This window comes from Aspergillus oryzae, chromosome 2 (genome assembly GCF_000184455.2).
Source record: "Aspergillus oryzae RIB40 DNA, chromosome 2".
NCBI classification, from domain to species: domain Eukaryota; kingdom Fungi; phylum Ascomycota; class Eurotiomycetes; order Eurotiales; family Aspergillaceae; genus Aspergillus; species Aspergillus oryzae.
Window position 1 is genome coordinate 2861267 of NC_036436.1, and position 25175 is coordinate 2886441.

General features: G+C 47.3%; 8 protein-coding genes across 8 annotated transcripts; 3 read left to right on the top strand and 5 right to left on the bottom strand.

Moving 5' to 3' along the window:
* Positions 1–315: 315 nt before the first annotated feature.
* AO090003000284 (uncharacterized protein) lies at positions 316–855 on the bottom strand (the record flags this gene model as incomplete). The annotated part of the gene is made up of 1 exon (XM_023234815.1): positions 316–855. The coding sequence occupies one exon, from the start codon at positions 853–855 to the stop codon at positions 316–318; it is 540 nt and encodes a 179-aa protein (XP_023089899.1).
* Positions 856–1143: 288 nt separating this feature from the next.
* Positions 1144–3369, bottom strand: AO090003000285 (translation termination factor GTPase eRF3; the record flags this gene model as incomplete). The annotated part of the gene is made up of 2 exons (XM_001819438.3): positions 1144–1203; positions 1261–3369. 2 exons carry the CDS (start codon positions 3367–3369, stop codon positions 1144–1146), a joined length of 2169 nt encoding a protein of 722 aa, XP_001819490.1.
* A 666-nt stretch (positions 3370–4035) lies between these two features.
* AO090003000286 (RanGTP-binding protein) lies at positions 4036–6254 on the top strand (the record flags this gene model as incomplete). The annotated part of the gene is made up of 5 exons (XM_001819439.3): positions 4036–4052; positions 4114–4171; positions 4245–4313; positions 4377–4411; positions 4463–6254. The coding sequence occupies 5 exons, from the start codon at positions 4036–4038 to the stop codon at positions 6252–6254; spliced, it is 1971 nt and encodes a 656-aa protein (XP_001819491.3).
* A 395-nt stretch (positions 6255–6649) lies between these two features.
* Positions 6650–7945, bottom strand: AO090003000287 (BSD domain-containing protein; the record flags this gene model as incomplete). Its single annotated transcript, XM_001819440.3, has 2 exons — positions 6650–6951; positions 7027–7945. The coding sequence occupies 2 exons, from the start codon at positions 7943–7945 to the stop codon at positions 6650–6652; spliced, it is 1221 nt and encodes a 406-aa protein (XP_001819492.1).
* A 307-nt stretch (positions 7946–8252) lies between these two features.
* AO090003000288 (uncharacterized protein) lies at positions 8253–10187 on the bottom strand (the record flags this gene model as incomplete). The annotated part of the gene is made up of 1 exon (XM_023234816.1): positions 8253–10187. One exon carries the CDS (start codon positions 10185–10187, stop codon positions 8253–8255), a length of 1935 nt encoding a protein of 644 aa, XP_023089900.1.
* A 371-nt stretch (positions 10188–10558) lies between these two features.
* Positions 10559–13598, bottom strand: AO090003000289 (putative DNA repair protein Rad4; the record flags this gene model as incomplete). Its single annotated transcript, XM_023234817.1, has 4 exons — positions 10559–12318; positions 12370–12724; positions 12778–12966; positions 13038–13598. 4 exons carry the CDS (start codon positions 13596–13598, stop codon positions 10559–10561), a joined length of 2865 nt encoding a protein of 954 aa, XP_023089901.1.
* Positions 13599–14483: 885 nt separating this feature from the next.
* On the top strand, positions 14484–15713 carry AO090003000290 (putative pyruvate dehydrogenase E1 component alpha subunit; the record flags this gene model as incomplete). The annotated part of the gene is made up of 3 exons (XM_001819443.3): positions 14484–14638; positions 14701–15155; positions 15208–15713. The coding sequence occupies 3 exons, from the start codon at positions 14484–14486 to the stop codon at positions 15711–15713; spliced, it is 1116 nt and encodes a 371-aa protein (XP_001819495.3).
* Positions 15714–23851: 8138 nt separating this feature from the next.
* Positions 23852–25042, top strand: AO090003000293 (class I SAM-dependent methyltransferase; the record flags this gene model as incomplete). Its single annotated transcript, XM_023234819.1, has 4 exons — positions 23852–23877; positions 23978–24057; positions 24117–24278; positions 24345–25042. 4 exons carry the CDS (start codon positions 23852–23854, stop codon positions 25040–25042), a joined length of 966 nt encoding a protein of 321 aa, XP_023089902.1.
* Between the last annotated feature and the right edge of the window lie 133 nt (positions 25043–25175).

Consider the following 25175-nt stretch of genomic DNA (forward strand, 5'->3'; position numbering starts at 1 on the left):
ATATACCCAAGCAATCAGAAACGCAAACCAACGCACCGCGCACCAGCAAGCCCCAAGAAACATATCAAACCCCACCATACAAAACCGCAACCAACAAAAAACCACCACCCCCACCAAGAAACCAAATTCTCTCCAACACCCCTTCAATAAACCAAGACAGGCAAACCTTCACAAAGCGCCAAAATGTCTCAACAACTTCCTCAAGAAAACCAGCCGAACTCCGCTTCTTCCTACCTCGACCTCGGTATTACGCTCGCAATCCACAACTGGCCCGCACTCACTCTAGCCGTGCAGTCGAACTGGGGCGGCCCAACATCATCTGATAAGCGCGATTGGCTCTGCGGTGCGATCTCCGATATGCTGAATGATCGACCCGAGACGGATGCAGAGGATCTTGAGGATGTGTTGATCCAGGTTATGAATGATGAGTTTGATGTGGTGATTGACGATGAGAGTGCGGTGCCTGTTGCGGCGGAGATTATGGAGGTGAGGGGGTTGGTGGCGAAGGGCGATTTCGGTCCTATCAAGCAGATGTGGGAGAACTACCAGACGAAGAGTCAGCAGAAGGCTAGTAATGTTGCGGCGGCTTTCAAAAGGGGTGAGGATGAGGACCAGGATTCCGATGAGGATGATGAGGAGGATGAGGAGGACGTTGATATGGAGGAGGCTCCTGCTTTGGTTAGGGCTCCGAAGGAGAAGGTTGAACCTGAGGTGGATGAGGATGGGTTCACTAAGGTTGTTGGAAAGAAGAAGCGGTGACTTCTTCTTCTTCCCTTCTCTTTTCTTCATTATGTGTTTGGTTGCTATGAGCTGTTTAGATATAGATACTCTCTGCGTGTATGGGTATTGCTTCATGATTTAATGCGTTGATGGATATACGTGGATATCTACATTTTATTGTAAACCGGCGTGAAACGTCCAAGCAGATTTTTTTACCATTCCAGCGAAGAAACAGCATGGAAAACAATCTATAAGAAAGAAAAAGTTCATCATCATCAACCGAGGGAGAAGTCTATGGATCTTCTCATCCACCTTCTGCCCACCCATACCTCCCTGACCGTAGTCGGCTCAATTGCAGCCGTAACCCACTAACGGTTAAGAAGACTAAGATAGAAGCCGCCAGGATTTCGTGATTAAGCGTGCTTAGTTGTCCTCGTCACTCTTGATGAGCTTGGTGATCATACCAATGGCAATGGTTTGTCCCTGTGGAGTTTCAATCAGTTAGCTTATTATTAAACGATATAAGACATAGCTGCTTACCTGATCACGCAGGGTGAACCGTCCCATTTGGTTGTAGTCCTCGAAACGCTCGACACAGACGGCACCAGCAGTGCTAGTGACATCGAGACGGGCGATGATTGTCTGACCCTTACTGGCGAAGGGAGGCGGGCGCTTGCTCCTACGGCCTGTACCAGGCTCGCACTTGTGCAGCAGGGAGGTAAATGTAACCTCTTCAACGGCCGAGTGAACGTGCATAACACAGTTGTAACCGGCAGTGAGAATGCTCTTCAGATCGAGAATCCTAATCTTGGCCTCAAAGCTTGACACACAGTTCACCAGACGCTTCGGGGAGCAAAGCACAAAACCGGGAAGGAGATCTTCTTCTTCCACACCGCGGAGACGCATGCGGACTTGGTCACCGCAAGTGCCAGTCGGGATCTCATCCTCAGTCTCTCCATAGAGAGCTGTGATTTCAACCTTGGTGCGGTTGGGCATAATGATGCAATTAGCGTTCTTCTTGATCACACCGGACTCAACACGGCCTTCGACCATGGTACCCATGTCTCGATACTTCGCGGTAATGGGCATCATGAAAGGCGCATTGATCTTACGCTCAGGCAGCTTCATGTTGGACAGGTACTCCAAAAGAGAGGGGCCATCGTACCAAGGTGCAAGGTCCTTAGAAACACGATCCTTGATACCGTATGTCTTTTGAGCGGAGATAGGCATGAAGGTAAGATCATCCTTCTTGTAGCCGAGGTTCTCCAAAAACTTCGAGACCTTGACCGTGCACTCCTTGTAACGGGCATGGCTCCATTCCACAGTAGGGTCGTCCATCTTGTTGACAGCAACGACCAGCTTCTGAACACCTGTATTTCTCGCCAGCAAAGCGTGTTCACGGGTCTGGCCGCCCTTTTCGAATCCAGTTTCGTATTCACCCTTTCGTGCGGAGATGACCAGAACACCAACATCAGCCTGTGAAGCACCACCAATCATGTGGTGAACGTATGCTTTGTGACCAGGGGCATCCAAAATGGAGAAGTGTCTCTCGATAGGTCCGTCGGGAGACTGCACATCAAGCTTGAAGTGAGCACGGCCAACCTCGACCGTCTTCCCCTTGGCTCGCTCTTCGTTCGTCAAATCCAAAGCCCAAGAAAGATACCAAGTCTCACGACCGGCCTCCTTGGCATCTCTCTTATACTTATCCAAAGTTCGCTCGTCCACCATGCCAGTGACGTACAGGATGGATCCACCCAGGGTGGACTTTCCGGCATCAACGTGTCCGATGAACACGATGTTCACATGCTCCTTCTTCTCACCATAAATTTCCTTCAGTGTAGCTTCGTCAACGTCGGCCTGTTGCTCCTTGGCGACGGCATCTGCGGCACGGGCAGCCTTAGCAACTTCGGCTCGGGAAGGGCTGGATCTTCCGGGGCTAGAGCGACCGGACGCAGGAGCAGGAGATGATTTGCCGCTGGCGGCAGCCTTCTGTTCTGCCTTCTTCTCCGTCTTCTCAATAGCCTTCGTAGCTGTCACCTTGGCGGCTGCCTGAGCAGCATCGGGTCCCTTGGAGTCTCCAGGAGTCGCAGATCCCGAAGATGGTGTATTCGAGGCAGGAGCAGGAGAGGGGGTACCGATCGAAAGGACCTTGGTCTTAGGGGCAGCAGGAGAGTCGCTAGCGCCACCGATAGACAGAACTTTAGCTTTGGGAGCGGCGACGGCGGCAGGTTTGGGCGCCGATTGGGCAGGCTGGGATTCAGCAGCCTTGGGCTGCTGCGTAGCTTGGGGTTGCTGTTGAGCAGGTTGTTGCTGTTGCTGTGGTTGCTGGTAGCCGCCGTATTGCTGGTTGTATGGTTGGTTGTAGCCACCAGGTTGCTGAGCATACGCTCCATACTGACCATAGGCCTGCTGCTGACCATATGGGTAACCGCCATAGGCTTGCTGGCCATACTGGCCGTATTGCTGGAAGCCACCATACCCTTGGAAAGACTGACCGGGCACGAAAGAAGCGGCTCCTGGTTGGAAAGAGGCAACTCCTGGACGGAAAGAGGGAGCTTGGGGCTGTGGCCGGTTCTGTGCGTTCAGGTTGACGCCCTCAGTCTGCTGAGAGAGTTCATCCTCCCAGGACTCCGGAGTTTGGCCGGCCATGTTTGAAATTGAGGAACAAAAACAAGGCGAACAGACCAAACACGTCTCTATTGAAGAGCAAAAAAGGGCAAGTCTGGAGGTGGATCTAAAAGTTGACGAACGAAGAGTAGTTTAGATAGTGAGGGGCCTTTGGAAAGCGTCGATTTTGCAGGCGCTGACTCAGCCATAAAACGGGCTGTTTTCCCCGCCTTCGCCCAATCAGGGGACTTTTGCATTGTTTGCTTGGAGGGATGGTAGACGCTGGGCAACGATGTATACTCACTATACACTGGCCATTTTCGCTATGATATTGTATATTACTCAGTAGCGTCCCATTCTGGAGGAACCGTCAAGAGTGTAGATTTCCATGGTCTACATTTCGCGCATGGTCTTCCCTGACGAGCATCAGCCACAAACAATCTTTGTTATCGATAAGCAACGCAAACCCCTCGGGCGTTGTCCGCCACATACAATACATTTTTATATTGGCAATCAATCTGAGATTGGGTTGCCAAACGGATTCAAAAAGACGTAAAGGAAATTTCGATTGAAGCTACGGCGCCATATGGCCTTGCGGTTGCAATATGGATACGTTCTTGACCAGAGTATGCTCTTATGACTTTTGACATCTGACTTGGTGTGCGATGCCCGAAACTGATACATCTTTGGTAGCTCACTCATCAGGCTATGAACTATGCCATTCGGTATGTGCACTGTCTTCTGACGGCATCATATGTCTTATAGACTAATCTATCTAATATTTAGCTCCGGAATCGCTATAACGGCTAAATATGCCATTCGTCAGTCGTCGCGACTGCTTAAAGTAAGTGATCTTTGGTCATCCTGGTCGCTAGCTAAGTGTTGAAGTATTTAGACTAACTGACTTCCAATGGTAGAATGTTGAGAATGCCGAAGAACGCGAAGAGCTGCTTGTACTACAACAGCGGCTAGAAAGCAAGATTCAGGTAAAGCACTCTGGATGTATGAACTCGGCTTATTTCCAACACATTTGCTGATGCGAAGGACAGGTTATTTCACCTGCTATTGACATGATTGAGCTGATGTAGGGAACCTGGAATTGACTAAATTTGGATGACGTTCTGACTCTGCCTAGTGCCGCACGAGGAAACACATCTCTTGAGTCCGCAGTTTCTCTCACAAAATCTTTACGGTGGGATATTCAGGCCTTGGGCCAGCGATTGGCGAATGCTGCTGCGTCCGAAGAAATAGCTCGAAAGGGGGGACAGTCCTCAATAAGTCGCTCTCAAATTGATGACGAGATCAAGTCCATCATAAAGGACATCAGGAGGCTTTTAGTGCGAATCGAGGATGCAGTGCCGCTTATGAACCTTGCCATCACTACCTCCGGCGCCAAATTATCAACTAACCTCCCAGCGACCATATCACCATCCCGGCTGCTGCAGGCCAGTACATTTCTTACCGCAGGCGACACCCAGTACTCAATGTCCCCGTCACAAGCGGTCCAGATAGGCCCTACTTTTACTCTATCAATGTACATGCTTTTCGCCAGTCATCTCCGGTCCCACGATGACGAAGGCATTCGTGAAACGACGTGGAAGGAGGTCATGCATAAAGCACGTTTGAAGCTTCGACGTGTGCCGATGGACCTTGCTGTCAATTCCCAAACACAGCTACCGCGCACGCAAATCGCTGCTGAAGCAAGGGTAGATGAGTATGCTTACCAACTCTTAATTATAGAGGATTTAGATGATGGAAGAGTCCATACTTTTGAAGAAGATGAGCCTCAACCTCAGACTTTTGAAGGTGTCGTTTCCGCTGGCCTGCGCGAGATTCTTCCGATACACCAGATCTCGAAGATCTTCTATGCCGATACTGGTAAAATTTTGAATATCAGCCCCGATGGCGAGGTTAACAATCCGGTAATACTCCTGAAGAGAGATATCAATGCTATACCTCCACGGCGCATGGTGGAAAGGGAGGAAGCATTCGATTATTCAAACGAGGACTCGGATCAAGACGAGGAGGAAGTAGATGAGGTTCAGGCACAGCTGGACGCCCAGTTAAATGGGGCGGGCGCTCCGTCCACTTACCCCAACTTTCATGAGAGCTCAATACCGGAAGAATGGCGCCTTCCCAAAGACCTTGACCCTGAGTGGATCGCGTTTGAGGTTTATAATGAAGATGACGAATCAGACTCAGAATCCGATGACGAGAACCTCAGACCCTCAGCTAAGGGGGATTCCATAGATCCAGAGCTGATGGCGAAACTCTCCCTTGATTCAGATGCAACACCATCCCGACAAGGAGCCTTGGGAGAGTCGCCTTCTCAACATATGGCTACAACTACAGTCACAAACCCTCATTTCAATAATATTCGTACTTCTCTGTCCCTCCTAGAGACGCTCCTCCGCCTCACGTCACTGCAACAATTTCAGCAGCAGTCCCATTTATCCATTAGCGATGAACTCCTGAACTTCTTCTTGGAGGAGTCTTCAACTACTGGAGCTGGTGGGGACGAGCAACATCGCCAGCGTCTTCGTGCTGATGCACGCCGCAGAGTCGGATGGGATCCCTACGATGAAAGTCCTATGAAGAGACGAGGTGAAGATTATCAGTATGGCTGGGTCCCTGAAGGCACACCATCAGCATACCCGCGTGAAAGCAGCGAATTTCCCTATTCTCCTAGCGACAGGCTCCGAGGCTTCCAGCTACGTTCCCGAGAGAATACACCGGAAACACCTCCGCGATCTCGCCGTAATACCCCCAGACAACCCGACATGAGACAGCACAGTACCCTACGCAGCACGCCTGCTTATATGGATAAGGGCTCACGGAAAAACTCTCCGCTTCCTAATCGGTCTACATCTGCATCTGGTGATGATTCGGAGCGTGCTGGACATGAATCAAGCGAGGAAAAACCATGAAGTTCACTATGGGAGGCGAGTTGAGGCTAAATATTACTGTAAATATACTGACCACGACACAGCGACGGACTAGTAATATCATCGGACCATTTGAAAGAGCTACTAGCGTCCGAGATGTAGAATTTTAAAGCAACGTATACTGCGCATATATCCAGAATAATCAACATACACAATACGGGACACTTTATATTGATATCACGTAAATCGCTGAACGCAAGAAAATAGAGAGGATCCTGCAACGCCAACTAAGTAGATAGAAAGAAGCAACAACCCTAACTCCTTGTACCCTCGTTACCAAGTGGTAATCGGACCAGCCAGTGGTCAAGTAATTGGTCAAGTTGTGACTATTAAAGGTACTCCCATTTTATTGACCAGTTCGTATTTCATTCCATTTATTACTCCCAGTCATCATCGCTGTCGTCATCCTTTGCTTTCTCCTTGGGGCTTGCAGGAGCTCGGCTGGTGGCACCACTGACCAAATCATAGCTGGATTCACTGTCAGGTTGAGATTGCTGGTCGTTAGACTTGCGAGGTTCATTGGGTTTCAATGCTTTGATATCGGGAGCAGCGGTGGCAGAGCCCTGGGCGACGTTGGCCTTGTTGGTGTCAACTTTAGCTTGAGGAGTAGACGGCGAATCAGTATCATCATCGGAGTCATCATCCCAGCCAACCTCCTCCTCGTCGCTAACATTGGCGCCTGTATGCTACAGTCAGATATCTCCTTTATAGAACGGATAGTGCAACAGAATCTAACAAGCAGCAGGAGACTTACCCTTAAGAAGCTCCTTGCGCTTCTGCTCTTCAGTCTCAATGACGAGTCGGAGGAAATAGTAACGACACCAGAAGCTTGCATAATCAACCTGCTCAGGCACCAGCTTCTCCATGGCAGACCGCAACTCAGGGTACTTCTCAAGATCGGCAGCGATTTCAGTGGTCTTATTGTCCACATTGAACTTCTCCTTGAACGAAGGCCACTCATCGCTCACCGGGTCCTTAGTGAAGCTCTCCATATTGGAATGAATAACATGCAACTGAGCCTCGAACCGAGTAGCATGGATAACCCTCTTGCCCTCCGCATCCTTACTCTCAAAAAGGAGCTTGCTGGAATCCGACTCCGGAGGAACAATGCTAACCGCATCGCGCAACTTCTGCCCAATATTCATTCCAAACCGCATAATAGCCTCGTCAGCAGCTTCCTCTGCCTTCTCAATTTCCTTCAACCGTCTAGCAGCTTCCGCCTTAAACCTCGACAGGAAGCCCTCTCCGACGCTCGACTCCCCCTGAGCATCCACCGATCGAGACGCCTCCGGCGTAGCAGCTGTCTCTCCCTCAGCCGCCTTATCCGTGGCACCGGCATTAAACGCCGTGCTCAGAGACAGACCCCGCGTGCGCCCCACGAGACTCTGCTTCAAGTCCGAGAAGCCCTTGGCGGCTTCCTCGCTGGCCGCGGCATACTCCTGCTTCGCACCTTCGTAGTAAGTCTCTCCCTGTTTGCGAACGTTGTCCCACAGGCCGCCAATGCGCATGCCCCATGGGCTCGCGGAGAAGGCGCGGAAGGTTTCCTGCAGCTCGGCGTTCAGGTCGACGTTTGACTGCTGCGGTGTTTTGTTCTCGTCTTGCGAGGTTCCCTCCTTCTTGGTGTCGTTGGAGGAGAGGATCTCCTCTTGGATGTGGTCGTATGCTATATCCATGGCTTTTGTTGTTTTGTGTATGTGCGCGACGTAATATGAAAGCCTCGAGTCCGGCTGAGTGCTTGATTGCGGAGCTGCGGAGGGGAGCGCCAACTTCTGGGTCAGTGTGATTGATCCGTTCCCGGGGTGATAGACGGGCCGACGCCCCGCTGTCCGTTAGTTTGACGGATCTACTTGTTAATGCATGCGAATATGTATACTTGTGGAAAAGGAGATGAATTATTTATTTTTCATTCATTAGGGTTCATTACTTATTTGCTATTTATTGTTCATAGTATGTGGTTTATACCGCCTCGTTACATGGCTGTTAGATATCTGAGTAAGGCTCTCCGATACTATCCTGACTGCCCAACATAAATGCCGGCAATGGTATACTTTCCATAACACTCGATGTCAGAAGATCGCTCCTTGATAGAATACCTCGTGGCTGAGAGCTTCTGTCAGTATCGGCTTTCCTTTGAAATCTATCTGCAGGTTGCGAAGACTCCACCTGCACGACAGATTCTCGAGCAATATGTCCACGTCGAATAGCGTCTTTTGGATTAACTCCGCTTTCACAACGTACAATAGGTGATGATTCGGGAACAATCTCTGTCGAAGCTTTGTCTTGGTCTTGGGTTTGAGATTGGGTCTGCGTTTGAGTATAAAGGAGTCGTTGTGGTGTTGACGGCGGTTCTGAGACAGTAGCCGACTCTTGCTGATAGTCCGGGAAGAGCTCCGCCATTTTCTGAGTATTAAGTACGGGTATTGGCTCGAGTGGAAACTGTGTAGCTTGCTGCGGTCTCCGGTAGTATACTGATGCATCAGATGGCAGATTGGTCTCTGATTGTAGAGGACCGGATTCAACATCTAGCCCGGATGGAGGAATTGGTGGAAGTTCTTGGGAATCTTCGTTTGGCAGCTCATTATCATCTTCGTAAGTATGGAAATGGTTGTCAGACCTTCTTTCGGGAGGTGAGCCAGGTATATTGAAATCGTTGTCTTGAAAGTCACCAGTGTCGGTCTCAGCGTCTGTTTCATATACGACAGTCCTCTGCGTAGTCTTGGGGTTTTCATCAAGTTCCTGATGTGTATCAATTCCCTCTTTTGGAACTGTTGTCCCTTTCGTAGAGTAGGACTGGGTAGAGCTTGCATTGGTCTCTAAGCTTTCTTTTGAGGTGAGCTTGACTGTAGGCGGAGGGTGGGGTATCATAGATGGCGGCGTTGAATCATGGGATAATGTTTCTTCCGGACTCTTAAGGGCACCCTCTACTTGCTCGTAGCCAGGTGATTCTTCTTTGATGCGTTTAATGGTTGGGGTTGGGGATTCCCGTTTAAGGGGAGAACGAGTTGCACTGCGGAACTGCGATGATGTGATGATCGCGAGTCCGGGGCTCTCTGGAGATTGAGAGGAGGGTATTTCCGATCGCCTAGGCTTCCGCGGTGTGACTGGACCTGCAAATGGTTCAGCCGGTTTGGGGTGTCCAGCTGATTCCGCTTCTCCACTTGATCGCGACTCGTCATTCAGTTTCCGTCTCTTGGATTCACTTGAAGTGGCATAGGTATCAACCGGATTGGGAGCCGTATCTCCAGCGTTCGGAGGTTGCAAATCATGAGAGTTTCGTTCATGCTTTTGAGGAGTGGTATATGTGTACTCCAACTTGACATCCTCATCAGGCTCGATCTTCAAGTACCGTCTAACATAGTCCATCTGTGTCAATGTCTTATCTTTCTGTTGCTTGTCCTTGCCCTTCTTGTTACCCTTGACGCCGTCACCACTTTTTCTCAGACCCCGTTTTGAAGGACCATCGCCTCGACTAACCGCCTTAGACTGCTTAGACCCGACACTATTCGTATCCTGGTCGAATCTGACGCCGCGGGCTCGCGGGACTCGTGAATTTGAAGGTGGTCGATAATCGGCATCATTTCCAGACTCATCTGCTATCTCAATGACCTCCTTACGTTTCCTGGTACCATGTTTAGGTGCCTCGGCGATGTAATCGAGATCATCGTCGTCATCTGACTGATGCTGCGATACCTGCGTTACGAAGTCGATCTGCGTGAGTGTCGGCTGGTCTCGGGCACCGGCAAATGAAGACCTCTTCCATGACCTTGATGTAGAAGATGAAGAAGCGGGTGTTCCGATCCTCTTCTTTGTAGTTAATGACCCTCTCAAGCTGTCACCTGGAGGAAGCTTATCCGGGGTTTGAAACTGTTCCTGGTTGGTCTGCGCGTTCGTCCCACTTGTATCACCTCGTCTCATCGCAAATCAAGTAGTGGAGATATAGTAAAAAGTTGTAAGGAGCCATAGGATTTATTGCTGGTTATTGAATGGAGAACGTTTGGTGGCGTTGTCTTAGCTAACTCTGCTTATTGATTGTGTCGACTGGGGTAACGCGACGACGCGTCGCTAAACCATAAACGGGTGGTCTGTGCACAGAAGGCCATTTAACTCGGATAGGACTGTTGACGGCCTGAACCTTAAGGCAAACAGCGTCCATGTTGCATTCGTATGATGCTTACAAGTACCTGCGCAACGTATTGGGTATCTTGTGCTACTGTAGTGTATTTAATGTTTTTTAATGATAATCTGATCTAAAGGTAGGTTATACACAGTACGAGAACCCGAACTCGTTAATCAGACATGAGCCACTCTGGAATGGCATCTTCATCTTCTGGATCATGCGATAACAAGGACCCTTCATCGTTACTATTCGACTCTTCGTCTGAAGTCACTGGAGATTCAATACGTGACTGCGTTGCTGAAAGAGGCTGCGAAACGACCTTGACACTCCCAGAGGGCGTGTCCGCTGCTGTAGATGACTCAACCAAGATAGGAGTGTCTGACGGAACCCCTTCGGGAATCTTTCGGTCTCCATCCCTATGTCCTTCTTTGTCCCTTGAGCCGGGCGCTGAAGCCTCGGGCAACATTGTGGCGCCTTGGTAGGGTGTTGTGCTTCTCGCAGTGTTCGTATCGTCGGACATGACGACAAGCGAGTAGAGAGACTGTTCTTCTCTATTTGTGTGAGAGGGGCCACTTGCCACTTCAAGAACTGATTCTTGGACAGTTTCCTGATGTCTCTCACCGTCGTTAGGAATGAATCGTCCGCCGAGAAGATCATCATCTTTGGGCGCAGCGGGGCTTTCAAAGTGGCGTTCTTGAGCGACGTACTGTGAACCAATAGTTTCCTGGTTTGGTTCAGGGATGAATCCACCACCGGTTTCTTCTGGACTGCCGTGGTCATTATTACTTGATGCAACGCTCTCTTCGTCATCAGCCTCTTCGCCTTCAACGGCATAGCTTTGGACTCTTTCTGCGATGCGAAGCTTGAGCAAGAAATGTTTCCAAAGCCGGAGCGATTCGGCCGATTTCTGCTCGAGCTCAGCCTGCAACTTTTGGTCTTCAAGACAACCTAGAACTTCTTTTAATGCCTCCTCATACTCCTTAGCAATGACAACACCCTGAATTACGGCTGTCCCATGGCGCCCTTTGAAATCAAAGCCCGTTACGGCATCTGCGTAGTCAATACCCAAGAGTTTAGCGGCGTGCCTAGCATCAGAATGCTTGATATGGACTCCTCCAGAGGGAACCATGCTCGGCACGTAGACATCAAGGTTTCCGAAAGCATTTTTTGGAACCTTCCCTTGAATGACTGATGGCGGTCTATATAGTTCGGTTTGGTGATAAGCGTATAAAGCTGTTTCGGTGTACTGTTCAGAGTCCCCCGCGTCTTCCTCAATAGCCATAACTTGATTCCTATGAGATTGAACACGCTTTAACGGCTGCTCACCAACCTTTATGTCCCGACCCAATCGAAACCACCTGTTCGCACTTCGCAAAGCATGGACATCGGAGCGGCGATAAACAGGTTCCAAGACTTGGTTTCTTGACCCTGATTTGCCAACGCTAACCTGTCCAACGACACGTTTCGGAAAGATGGCTTCATGACGGCGAAGATGCCGCCCGAGCGCATAGATCGGGTGATCTTTGAAATCTTGTAAATTCCGAGGCATAGGCTCCGCAGCAATTTTGGCCGTAAGCTCGCTTATTTCAACTTCATCACGGTCCTCGAGGAAAGGTTTCTCATAAAACCGCATAACCCGGCCCCACCATCTTTCCCCATTCTTGGTTGACTCTACGCGTAGTTTGCGTGTTTTGGCATTAAAGGCCTTTGAGTAGCGGCGCGTGACATCTCTTGCCGAAGCATCTTCCTCAAAGGCAATGACGTAACTCATACAGTTATACGGATCACTTGATGGCGGCTCAAATTTGAAAGATTTCGCAATCGACTTCGTCACCAATGGGTCAACAGGAACCCATTTCTGCATCGCTTCGTTGAAAGCCTCGACCCAGAATACAGGGAATGATGATTCTCGGATACTAGGGCGTGAGTCTTCAGATGTTAATACGGGTATCTGCATACTGTTTTTTTAGCAATACATACTGGCAACGAAGCTCTTCAGTTGAGTCGAGGGTTTAAATTGTGGCCGACCAAGTCTTCTGGTCCTTGGCGGTGTTGGAGATGCTCCCCGTTTCGCCAAATCATCCGTAGAAGTATCAAGATCATCAGACGACATCACGATAACCTGCCGTCCCGGCTTAGTAGGAGTCATTTGTTTGGTTGTTCCAGTAAATGGCAATGGCTGTAATGAACAGACGAGCCTAGCTTCCACAGCTACGGAGCGTAGTAGGGCACAGAACAACTGGGCACCAAAATCACGAGAGCCTTGAAGTGTCTTGGCCTGTTTTTGAAAATCATCCTTCGATAAGAACATCTCTGCGTCTGACATGATATCTTCCTAGGACGACATTAGAAGCACAATCCTAATACTACAGAAGTTGACTACAATACCACTCTTTGTTTCAAGGCAAGAGAATCATCTGCCCAATGAGCTCGTTTCAAACCTGACTTTATAACTCTGAATCTCTTCAAGAATGCATCGCTGGCCTGATTAAGCCCATCAATGAACGTTGTCGACCTTGTATACTGTGGCTGTTCCTGTGATGGATTCAGAAGCGAGATCACGCGTTTTGTCAACATCTGTTTGAGAAACCCCTAAATTTTACATTAGTTGGAGGTGCGAGCAGGATTCTGCTGAAACAAAGGCGCACCTGAATCTCTTCGTCGTTGCACCAGAGGTTTCGTAACTGGGCATGGGATAAGAGACAAAGCAGATGGGCCTTGTGTACATGTAATCTCATCTCTCTCTCGGCTGCTGTAATTGGTTTCCGCCTTCTAATTACTTTCCGCTTCTGATCCTGATGAGGGTCAAGAGTGATCTGCATGGTCTCATTTTCTCCAGGAGCAGGTGCTGTTTGAATAGGAGCAGCAGGTGCTTGCAAGATGTCAACCTCTTCCCACTCCATTTCCGATTCGTCAGAGGAAGAAGAGTCATAAACAGTTTGTACTTGCAGGTTGACATTTTCTTGTTGCTTTGACGGATGCTGATCTTCTTGTTTTGTAGTCTGAGAAGGAGCAGGAGATGCCAGTGATTGCCCCTGTACCTTTCGCTTCTTTATTGGCCGATCATTCTCTAGGTTGCCGGGATCTCGAGCTTCGGCTTCTGCCAGCATCTCCCGGTATACTTCTGGGACCTCATCATCTTGCTCTCTTGACTGGCGACCGCCACGGGCTCCGTTCTTCTTGGAGCGGGCACGAGTCGTACGAGGCATACTTCCAGCAAGACCTATTCGCAACCATAAGGCTGAATTTTGGACTGATTAGATAAATAGTTATACGCGTCTCAACGCGTGGATGCGGCAAATTGGGAAGTGCGACAAGTGCCTTGGAGACTTCATCGCTATGCTGATTAGAGCGCAAGTAACGATAACTCTCAGCTCGGCGAATGAATAGGCATGAAATACAGCATTAGTTTATGCCTCTTTATTTACAAGCATAAAATTTGAGATCTTTTGGAACTGAAACCAGTTCCGGAATTGCTCAGGGCAACAATGCGTCATACCGGATCGACCGTTGATCCGTTCCGAATTGGCGTCACTTCCAAATCGGGTAATATTGATTTGAGTCCATCCATCAGAAGAGGTATGCCAGTGACTATAGGTCTTTCTATTGGAGGTGCTTGTAGACTGATTAGATGACCTTACTGGCAATAGGCAGCATAATAGTACCGGAACTCTATACTCCGTACATAGGCAATTAGCCTTACCCAAAGGGCGAAGCAATGCGACCTGATGAGTTAACTATTGCGTCACATACCGTTGATCTGAAGGTCCACTGGAAGTACTTGTTCAATCCACTACAGAGTGACAGCCGATTTTTATTGAGTCCTACAGAATTAAATAGCTTAAGTTGGCACTTGAAGAACACCAAAAAGTTCCCTGGAATTTCCTTTAGATCCTTTGTGGTCGCATAGCAGCCAGTGGCACTACTGCTTAACCTAAACTATGCTTTCAAGATCCTTGAAAAGAGCTGGGCCAGTCCCTTGGGTGCGGCCAGTCCTTTCTTGTACCTGTCGGCGCTCTCTAGCACATGTCGCTAGTTTGGAAGACATACCTTCTGTAAGTGACAAATGCGTTATCCCTTCACTAGTATAAATAATGACACTCGACGTCTTTAAGGAAGATGATAAGCCATTTAGTGTTCCAATAGCAGAAGATAGCTTCGATACGTATCATTTAGACCCGCCTCCGTATTCAGTTGAAACCACCAAGAGGGAACTGAAACAGTTATACCATGATATGACAATGATAAGGTCAGCTTGATCTTTCTAGTTATTTTTCTTTTTTGAAGAGCTGTATCGTTGACTCTTCGCAGACGTATGGAGCTTGCCGCGGATGGGTTATACAAAGATAGGAAAATCCGTGGCTTTTGTCATTTATCAACTGGACAAGAAGCAGTCGCTGTCGGTATCGAGCATGCACTAACTAAACAGGACAAACTTATAACGGCATACCGTTCCCACGGGTTTACATTAATGCGCGGAGGGACCGTGAAGTCTATCATTGGCGAGTTGCTTGGACGAAGAGATGGCATTTCGTATGGCAAAGGCGGCTCTATGCACATGTTCTGCGAGAGCTTCTTTGGGGGGAATGGAATTGTCGGAGCCAGTGTGCCAGTAGGTGCTGGAATCGCATTCGCTCAACAATACAACGATGCGAATAATGTCACAATCGATCTCTACGGTGATGGGGCAGCCAATCAAGGCCAAGTTCACGAAGCTTTCAATATGGCTAAGCTGTGGAATCTACCTGTGATATTTGGCTGTGAGAGTAAGTTCATTATTTCGATGTGCGCTTACATTGTGTGCTAACGCACTTTAAGACAATAAATACGGCATGGGAACATCTGTTGAAAGAGCCTCTGCAATGACTGAGTACTACAAGCGTGGCCAGTATATCCCGGGGCTACGAATTAACGGAATGGATGTCCTTGCCGTCCTTTCCGCGGTCAGATACGGCAAGAATTTCATCCAAGCAGGAAATGGACCACTTGTCTATGAATACATGACATATCGATATGCGGGACACTCAATGTCAGATCCAGGGATTGCATATCGAAGCCGGGAAGAATTGAAAGATCAGCGTGCGAATGACCCGATCTCTAACTTTAAAGAGAGGTTGATTGAGTGGGGTGTATTCTCGGAGGAAGACGCCAAAGCAATCGATAAGAATGTGCGAAGCAAAGTCAACGATGAAGTGGCCGAGGCTGAAAAGATGCCCGAGCCCGATACGAAACTCGACATCTTGTTTGAGGATATATACGTTCGTGGTAGTGAACCGCAGCAACGACGAGGAAGGACCATCGATGAAACTTATTATCGGGGTTAGGCGAAGAATTTAGCATTTGATATGATCGATACCAAAGTTGATAAGAGATTAATGATACACAGTTCGAAAATATGAGGACAAGGTTGCTTGAGAATTGAAGTCTAGACAATCAAACAAATGTCAGTCATGAGATAGATCCAGTTTAAAGTAATCAAAAGTGGCACTAAGCCATGTTAATGAGCCACGGAACGAATGAGCCCAGAGCGTACAGCTCTGCATCGATATGGCTTGGGCGCCGCCCGTATGGCGTGGAACCCAACTGTAGGCACTGGTCGAGAAAACCTACACATAATCGAAACCAGTAATCTCATTCGTTGTTTGTGAGAAACGCCGATGATCAACGTGGACGTCACTCTGTTAATATGAAAGGTGGCAAGTTATAATAAACCGCTTGAATACCAAGCGGGGTTTACGTAGTTTGAGGTATATCGATCTCCTTAACGCTTGAGAAGATCAACCATCCAGCACCCACCTTTGATACAAAATAGCATAAGTCACCAGAACAACAGCGACAAATATGGCGACAACTAATCTGACAACCCCTTCGACCTGTATTGCCGATTTCTCCTTGATTCCGGTAGGTATTATGTGCCCCAATTAGCGATCGCGGTGGAGGGAGGGCCATGAGATGACACGAAGACTTGTCTAATGAACACAACCAGCTGACACTCGCATGTTAGATCGGCTCGCAGAATGCATCATTCTCCAAGCAGATCGCAGAAATTCAAGAGCTGCTGCAGAAATCTGGCCTCAAATATCAGATGACTGCCACTGGCACGGCTGTTGGTAAGTTGCTTTCATTCAATTAGGAGGTTAATCAGAGCTTCGACGGGATGATATTCTCTTACGGAATTGTCGACTCAGGGTGGATCTGAGAGATATTAGTGTCGACAGATATGGTGAATTTGAGTCACTAATTGAATGATCTAGAGGGACCCTGGGATCAAGTCGCCCGAGTCATTGGATATGCCCATACTTTGATCCACGAAGAGGGTATACCAAGAATTCAGACAGATATCCGTATCACGACCAGGTGAGATGGCATTTGACAAGACATCTTTGATATAATAACCGAATCTCTAACCTTGTATGCGCATAGGACGGATAAGGATCAACCGATGGAGGGCAGTTTGCAGTCCGTGGAGAGAATCTTGGCGACTTGAGAATGGATGAAGACAGCTGTGGTTGCAGAGTATCATCGAAATTGTGTCAGCATGCTTTCTTCAGGAAATTATTGTATGCAGAGAAACCACACTGGGGAATAATAGTAGGGAAAGGGGCGTGAATTGTATGTAATGTGATTAATATCTAGTTTTGACGCATTCATCGTTCTCTGGTTGATTTACTGTACTTTCAGAACTCGAGCTTCCGTCTTGCTCGAAAGGCTCAGGTACTGTACAACCCAACCATTCTTTTCTGGGCAGGTAATGAATGATCAATGCAGTTTTTGGAAGAACTTTTCGCCGCGGTATAAGAATCTGACACTTACTCCGGAGTAAGGCCACGTCTATAGATACCAGGTACTCGGTACCTTGTGTTACACCCAGATTGATTCGCGACCCGACCGAATGGTCCGGAAGCGATCCTTTTTAACTTTATATTATCGCGTTACCTGATTCCCAAGACGCGCTTGATTGGCCATTGTAACCTACAACAGCACTACGGTTAGCCGTATTTGTCAATTAAAAAGTTTTGATCTGAGGGGTAAACCCCAACACCTTGGGAGTGAATTCGCGTAACTACTGGAGGGTGGATATTAATAAGTAACATTTTGTAGTGTATATCACAGAAGTTTCAAAACTGGTCGACCATATGTATAGTATTAATGACAGGAAACCATTACAGCCTCAAGCACAGCAGAAAAGACACTAGAAAAACGCATGTGAGAGAGAAACGTACTAACAGCAGATCACAATGAGGTTAGAGTACTAGACCTGCCTCTAGTAATAGATGCAGGGATCTGTGTTCCTAACCTGCAAGTTAGACCTTGTTAAAGAGGGTGGATTAGAGAAAAGGAACTCCGTATCCGCGGGTTATTCCTTACTTTCACCCTTTTTACGTTCTAGATGCCCCAATATTACATGTACGCTATAGTCTTATCTGGAATTTCCATGACAAATTGGTGTTTCTTGGATTATTACGTGTAATTCAAGTAGCAGGCAACTTACTACTATCATTCATACCCCGTATCGAGGGACACTAATAAGGAATATCCCCTCATCCTGACGCCAAGTTGGCTCCAGTGCTAATATTACCACCTGTCAAAGGACGAACTAGACCCTCATCTGCATTATTGGCGTGCCGGAGTAATTTCCAGAGTTAAACGAGCAATGACTGAATTAGGTATCTCCACAACACCAGGCTATGCTACAGCAAAGATACACCAGAGTGGCTCCAAACCCCGATGGTCGTTACTACTGGCGTTAACTAAAAATGGGGTTAATCTGCGATGTAACATCTAATTTTTGCTTTTTGACGGAATCTTAGGTAGACATTCATGCAGCCGCGTCCTATCAACAAGTGCATATGCATCCCCGGCAAGGACAAAATTTGAGAAAACTCTAGGATCCATTGCACTTATGCATGGCCCTTGTAAGGTGAATAGGTGGAGGAGCTTCCGTGGAAATGTCTGGTGGATAGATTTCCCCTCCCACTGAAACTGCTGGATGTGCATATAGACCATGCCAATTGGGGGTTTGCGAGGAAGAATCCTTTCAGCTTGGGTGCCACTAACAATCCCTGCAGCGGCTTCTTTAGCTTCGCTTTGCCAGGTCACTACCTTGAATCCTCCAGACCCGGGGATTTGGTTATGGAAAAACAAGTCGTATGACATATTGTCGGCTGAAAGACGATCGGTTTAGTGGTGCTTCCTGAGAGAGATATCTTAGCTTCTGGACGTTTCTTACTTTTCTTGACAGGGCCGTGGATCCTCAACGTACTATTCCTGCATGTGGAGGCTGGACCGGGCATTCCGGTTTGTGAGTTGCTGACAGCCGGTCACCTAGTAACCTACGAGACGACAGTATTAACCACTAACCCTAAGACCATTTCGGGTCGCGAGTATGCATGAGTTCCACTATCCATCACAGTAATCCAATGGCCATTTGGATGTTTTGTTCATGGGCGAAGATCCGGGCCTGTAGGTCTTGGCGATTCCCTTACTGCCTTTTCCTTACGAGGTAAAGAGTAAACTATCATAGCCCTGGGCTCGTGACCGGGTTCAAACTCAATAGTCAAGGTAGACGCCGACAGTTGGGCTTTTCATCATGAAAATGTCACAGAGATCGGTGTGTAGTTTCTAAGTGACAGACAAAAATATAGCTCTTCCTTACAGAAGCAATACATTGAATCCAACTCGCAAGGACAAGCCTGTTTTTGTATGGGTGTATATACGTACGGAGTACGTGCGCATACACTTACAACGAAAACTTGGAAGTTCTCCTAAAGCATGTTACAGTGTTGTCTACTTAATGCAGTATAATACATCGCTTCTACAAGGGTAATCGCACCTTCGTACGTGCCTGACCCTGTGGTAGCCCGATGAAGCACATGCTGGAAGCCAAACAATGGCGCTCGACACGCATGAAATAAATGTATAGCCCGGCTCAGCTCATGCATACTTACGTGCCTAGGGATAATATGGAGACTCGAGATAGGCTTGTTACAGTTCCGCCTAATTTCCGGGCAGCTTGTCGGCCGCCTGATTTAAGGCCGGGGCGTTGTTCGTCTGATTGAAAGAAAAAAAAATTTCACCTGATTCTTTTCTCTCCCTACGATTTTCGCTCTGAATCTTGTCTCTCAACAATGTCAATATCCTAAAGGCGGTAATCCGAAAATTAAAGCCAACCAAAGGCTGCTCACGCTGGGAATAAAAGATGAAACTGCCTTGTGAACATTGGTAAGGCACGTAGATGGGACGGCACACGGTGGTACACAAGATGAGAGGGGAAAGATGGGATCAAACAGCCGTTGAGATGACTTGTCTCATCTACCAGCCGGTGGATATTCCCACCGTGCAGTAGCCAACATCACTATGCTTTACTGGGAACTAGTAACAGCACACTATGGACTAGTAGAGGAGTGATGAGCTGGAAAATCCCAACCTCCGAGAGGAATCACCAATGGACTGTTGACAGCACTTGTCTCCACCCCATTGCTCGGATAAGTTGCTTAGATTTGTCAGAGTTCAAGGCCTCTGGGCGGCGTCCACGACAGCCTTCTGCACCTTGGAAATCTAGCGCCCCTACGGAGGGGTGCTGCAGCCTTGATGCACGCTTTATCAGCCTTGCAATAGGTAAGATGCTTCCGAAAGTCTTGTATTTGACTCTTCGTCCCTACGGAGGGACTCCTGAGGTACCTAGTAGGTAACGATCTTCAGTAGCTGAGCAGGTGGCGTAGTCTATCTCATCGTTCTACTAAGACCAGGGCGTCCGAAGAATTCCCGAGGTCACCATGTCATTGAAAGTTGTGGCTTTCGTGCGAAAAAAAAAATGATAATGTCATCACATTTTACCCTATATTCCTTACGCGTCACAATCGGTAAACGCCGATGCACTCGGGAATTTATATGGGGAAGATTATGGAGTACACGGTGCAATACTCGACACTACGTGCCGCGTCAAAAATGCTGCAAAATTATACCCAATATAAGAGCATGTCCTACGTGTATATAGAGTCACGGTAGTATGGGACTACATTCGATAGTGGTTTCCCTAACCGTACCTGGTTGTGCATTTACACTTCGTACATTTACAGAGAGTTGAATCGGAGGTGGTGAGCTCTGCATAGAGCCTGAGTACCACGAAACTTACTCTTAGCATATGTTTTGATTGCATACGTGTCCGCTGTTATAACAGCAAATATCAATAGAAGTTTTGCTTGGACTATAATTGCTACTACCAGCAAAATTATTGTTTATATCCTTACTCCGTACTCTGCAATAGATCCACAATCGCCGTATTCCGAATGGCGGCTAGTAGATCCCTGAGGCGTCGTATCTTCTACTATGCAGCATGTATATCTACCAATTGGCGACAGGAATTCTCCAAGAGGAACCAGTGGAAACATACAACCGAGGCCCTCCTATCGCATTCGCGAGCAGTGGAGGTCTACCGACTACCGAGTACTTAAAATTTTAGGGCACCATACCTTGAGCACAGTAGTAATTCACCAAACACTCCGTCTGCCGCAGGTGCAGCTATTTCAGCGCAATTGGTCATGGTAAATTCTCGGTTACCGCGAGGTAAAGTATGTTTTCTGTTTGTTTATCTACTCAGTCCTTCTCCTGAAATACTCTAGTTGATGCAGGAATAGGTAAGCCCCTCTGGCGACTTGCGTCGGACCAACATTCCTTATGTATGGTACGCCCGGGACTTTGAACCAGGGATACAATGTTCGTTTCGCGTGAATGCTCTTCTCGAACTTATCCCGAGCGGATGCTACGGGCTTAATGGGCGGGGCAGCATTCTACAATATTTATCTTAGGACGCCTAGCTGAAGATAACCTGCGACTATCCACAGGCTTGATTCGTCGTCCTTTGCGAGGTTTTATAGCCTGCGATGAGGGATTAAAACAATGTCCTGCCTATATCATAGAGTTTACCCTGGAGAGAATATGGAAATGAATGTGTACCCCGTAGATTTTGAAGAATACTCTTCGGCGCGGGTTTTGCTCTGAGGTTTGGAAAAAGTGGATCGATAATACATACACGAGAATAATAATAATAATAATAATAATAATGATAATAATAATAATAATAATAATCACCAACATACTAGAAAGCAGCGGAACAATAATAATAGCCGATCTTCTGAAAAAGTTTCATTTCTCTACCAAATTACTAACGATGTCTTCTACTGAAACAGTATTTCAAATAGTGATAATAAAGGGGGGTCTCCCGACGGAGAAGCTCTGAGAAACTTGGAGTTCAAGTGGGACAGAAGTGGAGGGTAATTCCGTCGGTGTGGGTGGGTCAGGGATCCGACAGCTTGGATAGCGGTAACTCTCCTTCACCTTTGTGTCACCACGGAGAAAATTAAAGTGAAAAAGAAAAGATGAGCCCGAGACTAGCACTAACTATTCTGGGTAGTTGGGAAGGGGGACTCGGGAATTGCTTCCTCGTCGACTTAGGCCATATTTGCTTTTTCTTTCTTTAAATTATCTATTAATTTGAATTCAGACGAGCCATAAAATCATTCGCGGTCAACTTGATAGGACAACGCCAAATACATGCATAGCGTCATCCAATGGCTCCAGTCGTCCTACGGAATAAGACGCGACCCATGGATGAGAAATTCCCAGCAGTGTGGTACCAACAGTCATTGGATCCCGGCTTCTGTTGAAGATCATTTCACTCTTACCTCTTTACGGTACTAGTGGTACTGCTCTCTTACCACTACCTGGCAGCTAGACACAGTACTTTGTTATTAGGTAGCAACGATAAGCGTGGCTTGGCCGGTGTGAAAGGACTTCTGGACCCTCTTCCCTACTACGGAGTAGGTCGTTTCTGCCTGACGTATCGAAGTTACAACTTACAAGCCACCGCTGATTTGTCCATGTCGTATTGTCCTCGGTTCTCGTCACTGGCTCTCCCGGCAGCTTGGGACGCCCGTGCTTTTTCCTCCTTAGTAGGTTCTTAGGAGGAGCCGGGACCAGCTGGCAGGGGTATAGTGGTTACACAAGGAACCGACTTAAAGGCAGAGCATTAGTTTGTGCTACACTGTATATCAAACTGTATGCTCTCTACGCATGGTCAGTGGACCTTTTGCCTTCTCGAGAAGGGGCTTACGAGATACCTCGTGATATTCTCATGTGTGTGTAATGTTGTACACAGACATTAGACGAACAAATTGATATATATCTTTAGATGATGGTTGTCGGCATCTTGCAGTTGAGTGAGTTGACCACCTACAGTAGTTCCCGTTCATCTGGACCGTACACTGCAGGAAAGAAAAGTTTCCGAAGAACAGCTCTAGTATGTTCTTTCTAGTTTAAGACTACTCTTTCAAATCCCAAAGCAGTGGATACTTTTCTCATTGATTTCTTGTTTTGATTTTTTTTTTTTTTTTTTTTTTTTTTTTTTTTTTTTTTTTTTGATTTTTTTTCTCCCGCCGCCGCCCGAACCGTTCAAGATAATTTGACACATCCTGTATCGTATTTACGTATGGCGGATACGCTGTGCATCGACCTGATAACTCTATATGGTTTTTCTTCCCTCTTATTATTTTTAAATGAAAAAAAGATTTTTTTTTAATTTAATTTTCTAAACCTTGTGCCCCTTGTGAATTTTCTGGTTGAAAAATTCTTAATAGAAAGGACAAGAATTTATCCAATAATTATCGGCAACGTCGTCATCTTTTAAACGTCCCCTGAGCACATTACTATTACAAAGTGGTTTTCTTCGCTCATATCCTTTTAGGTTATGATTAACTCCGTCCTGCTAAAGTCAAACTTAATCCAGGCTGTCGGGTTCCAGGAAGAAAAAAAAAAAAAAAAAAAAAGAAAAAAAGAAAGAAAAAAGAAAAAAAAAAAGGAAAAGGCAGCCGACCACTACTTTAGTTAGTTTAAGACTCCGTACGGTGTCCGGTTACCCTTCTAAATCAACGGATTCCCTAACCCACACGATCGGTTCCCCCCTGTCTAGACTAGCTGGGGAGGAATGGCATGAGCCTACCGAGTACCAGGCTACTTTAAGTATAATTCTGTTTCTAGTTCCGTGGCACCGAAAGTATCGAATTTCACGCTGTTTCATATGCGCCTTCTGCATTCCATATGGTGATAATTAACATAACTGGGATCGTCATTATTCCTCATCAATATCATTTCTATCACCAGTCTTGTAAATATTGATCACCAATAAGCCGTCGAGTTTGGCTCCTATCTATTTGTCTTCTCCATTTACCTAATCCTTCCGGTTGTTTGATTTTGAAAACTATTAGCCACCCCACTCAAGGCCAACTTGCTAGCCCCAGAGCGCAGAGCCCATCAGTATGGGTGGAAGGCCGACTGTAAGCCTTTCCCTTTCTTAGTTTTCCCATAGTCCTTTGTTTCACTGCCAGTTGTTAAAGTAACAGCTGCTTTCCCATGAATCCAGCCCTTGTCGACTTTCTTCTTACCACTCAAGTGACACTAACCAACAATGTCTCAGGAATCCAGTCGTGACTAGTAAGTCTCTACTATCCGCCTCATGATGCTTGTCCAACTCAGCCATGGATAAAATAGGGTTGAGGTGCTTGAGAATTTTGGAACTAACAACTGAAAATAGCGACACTCAGTCATTGACGGCAAGTGTAACAGACTACCCCATTGAGAATGGCAGACGATACCATAAGTACCATGAAGGATGTATGTTGTCTCTTATTGGGCAACATGTTATTTCCGGGCTCTCTGACTGACATTTCTAGCGTATATATACCCGAACGATGAACAGGAACTGGATCGGTTGGACATGCAACACCACTTGATAAAAATGGTCAACGGTGGACGCCTGTTCTTTGCTCCACTAGAGCATCCCAAGCGAATCCTTGATATTGGCACCGGTTCTGGAATATGGCCCATCGAGATGGGTAAGTATTTCTTCCGTCTCTCCACGCCATTTTCGAGCAAGCCCTTACCATTTTCGTACTGCATAGCGCCCATCTTCCCAGAAGCCGAGATTATAGGCACCGATCTTTCACCCGTGCAACCAAACGAAGTTCCTGAAAACGTTCACTTTCTAGTGGATGATGCCACCGAAGATGAGTGGTTATGGGGCCCCGACCACTTTGACCTCATCCATACAGGACATATGTCAGGGTCGTTACCCTCATTTAAAGAACTCCTACGCAAGGCTTTGAATCACCTGAAGCCAGGAGGTTATATGGAATGCCATGAATTCGATCCGAAACCAAAGTGCGATGACGGCACGATGCCACCGGACGACCCCGAAAAATTCAGTGAGTTTGCTCTGCAAGACTGGTGTGATCTGAACGTTCGCTCCGGTCAGATCACAGATCCGCCACGGCAGTTCCGCGTAGCCCACCGAATTGCGCGTTGGATGAGAGAGGTTGGATTTGTGGATGTACAGGAACGCATCAAGAAAGTTCCGAACAACCCATGGCCTACCGACCCGCGCATGAAAGAAATAGGCAAATGGAATGAGACAAACTGGCTGGAAGCCCTTTCGGGATGGTCCTACAAACCTCTTACTGCCCTAGGCTGGTCGAAACCTGAAATTGAGGTGTTCCTGGTTGACGTCAGGAAAAGTATCCAGAACCGCGACGTTCACAGTTACTTGAACTTTTTTGTCGTAACAGGAAGAAAGCCATTGCCAGGGGAGCAAAAACCATAAAACATCGCCTCATCGCTTCTCCCACTTTACCTGTTCATCTACATTCCTGATTTCTTACTTTTCTCTCGATTTGCTGGCTTCATTGGCGTGCATTAGCATTAGATACCATTGACTGAAAAAAGTTTTGCATGGG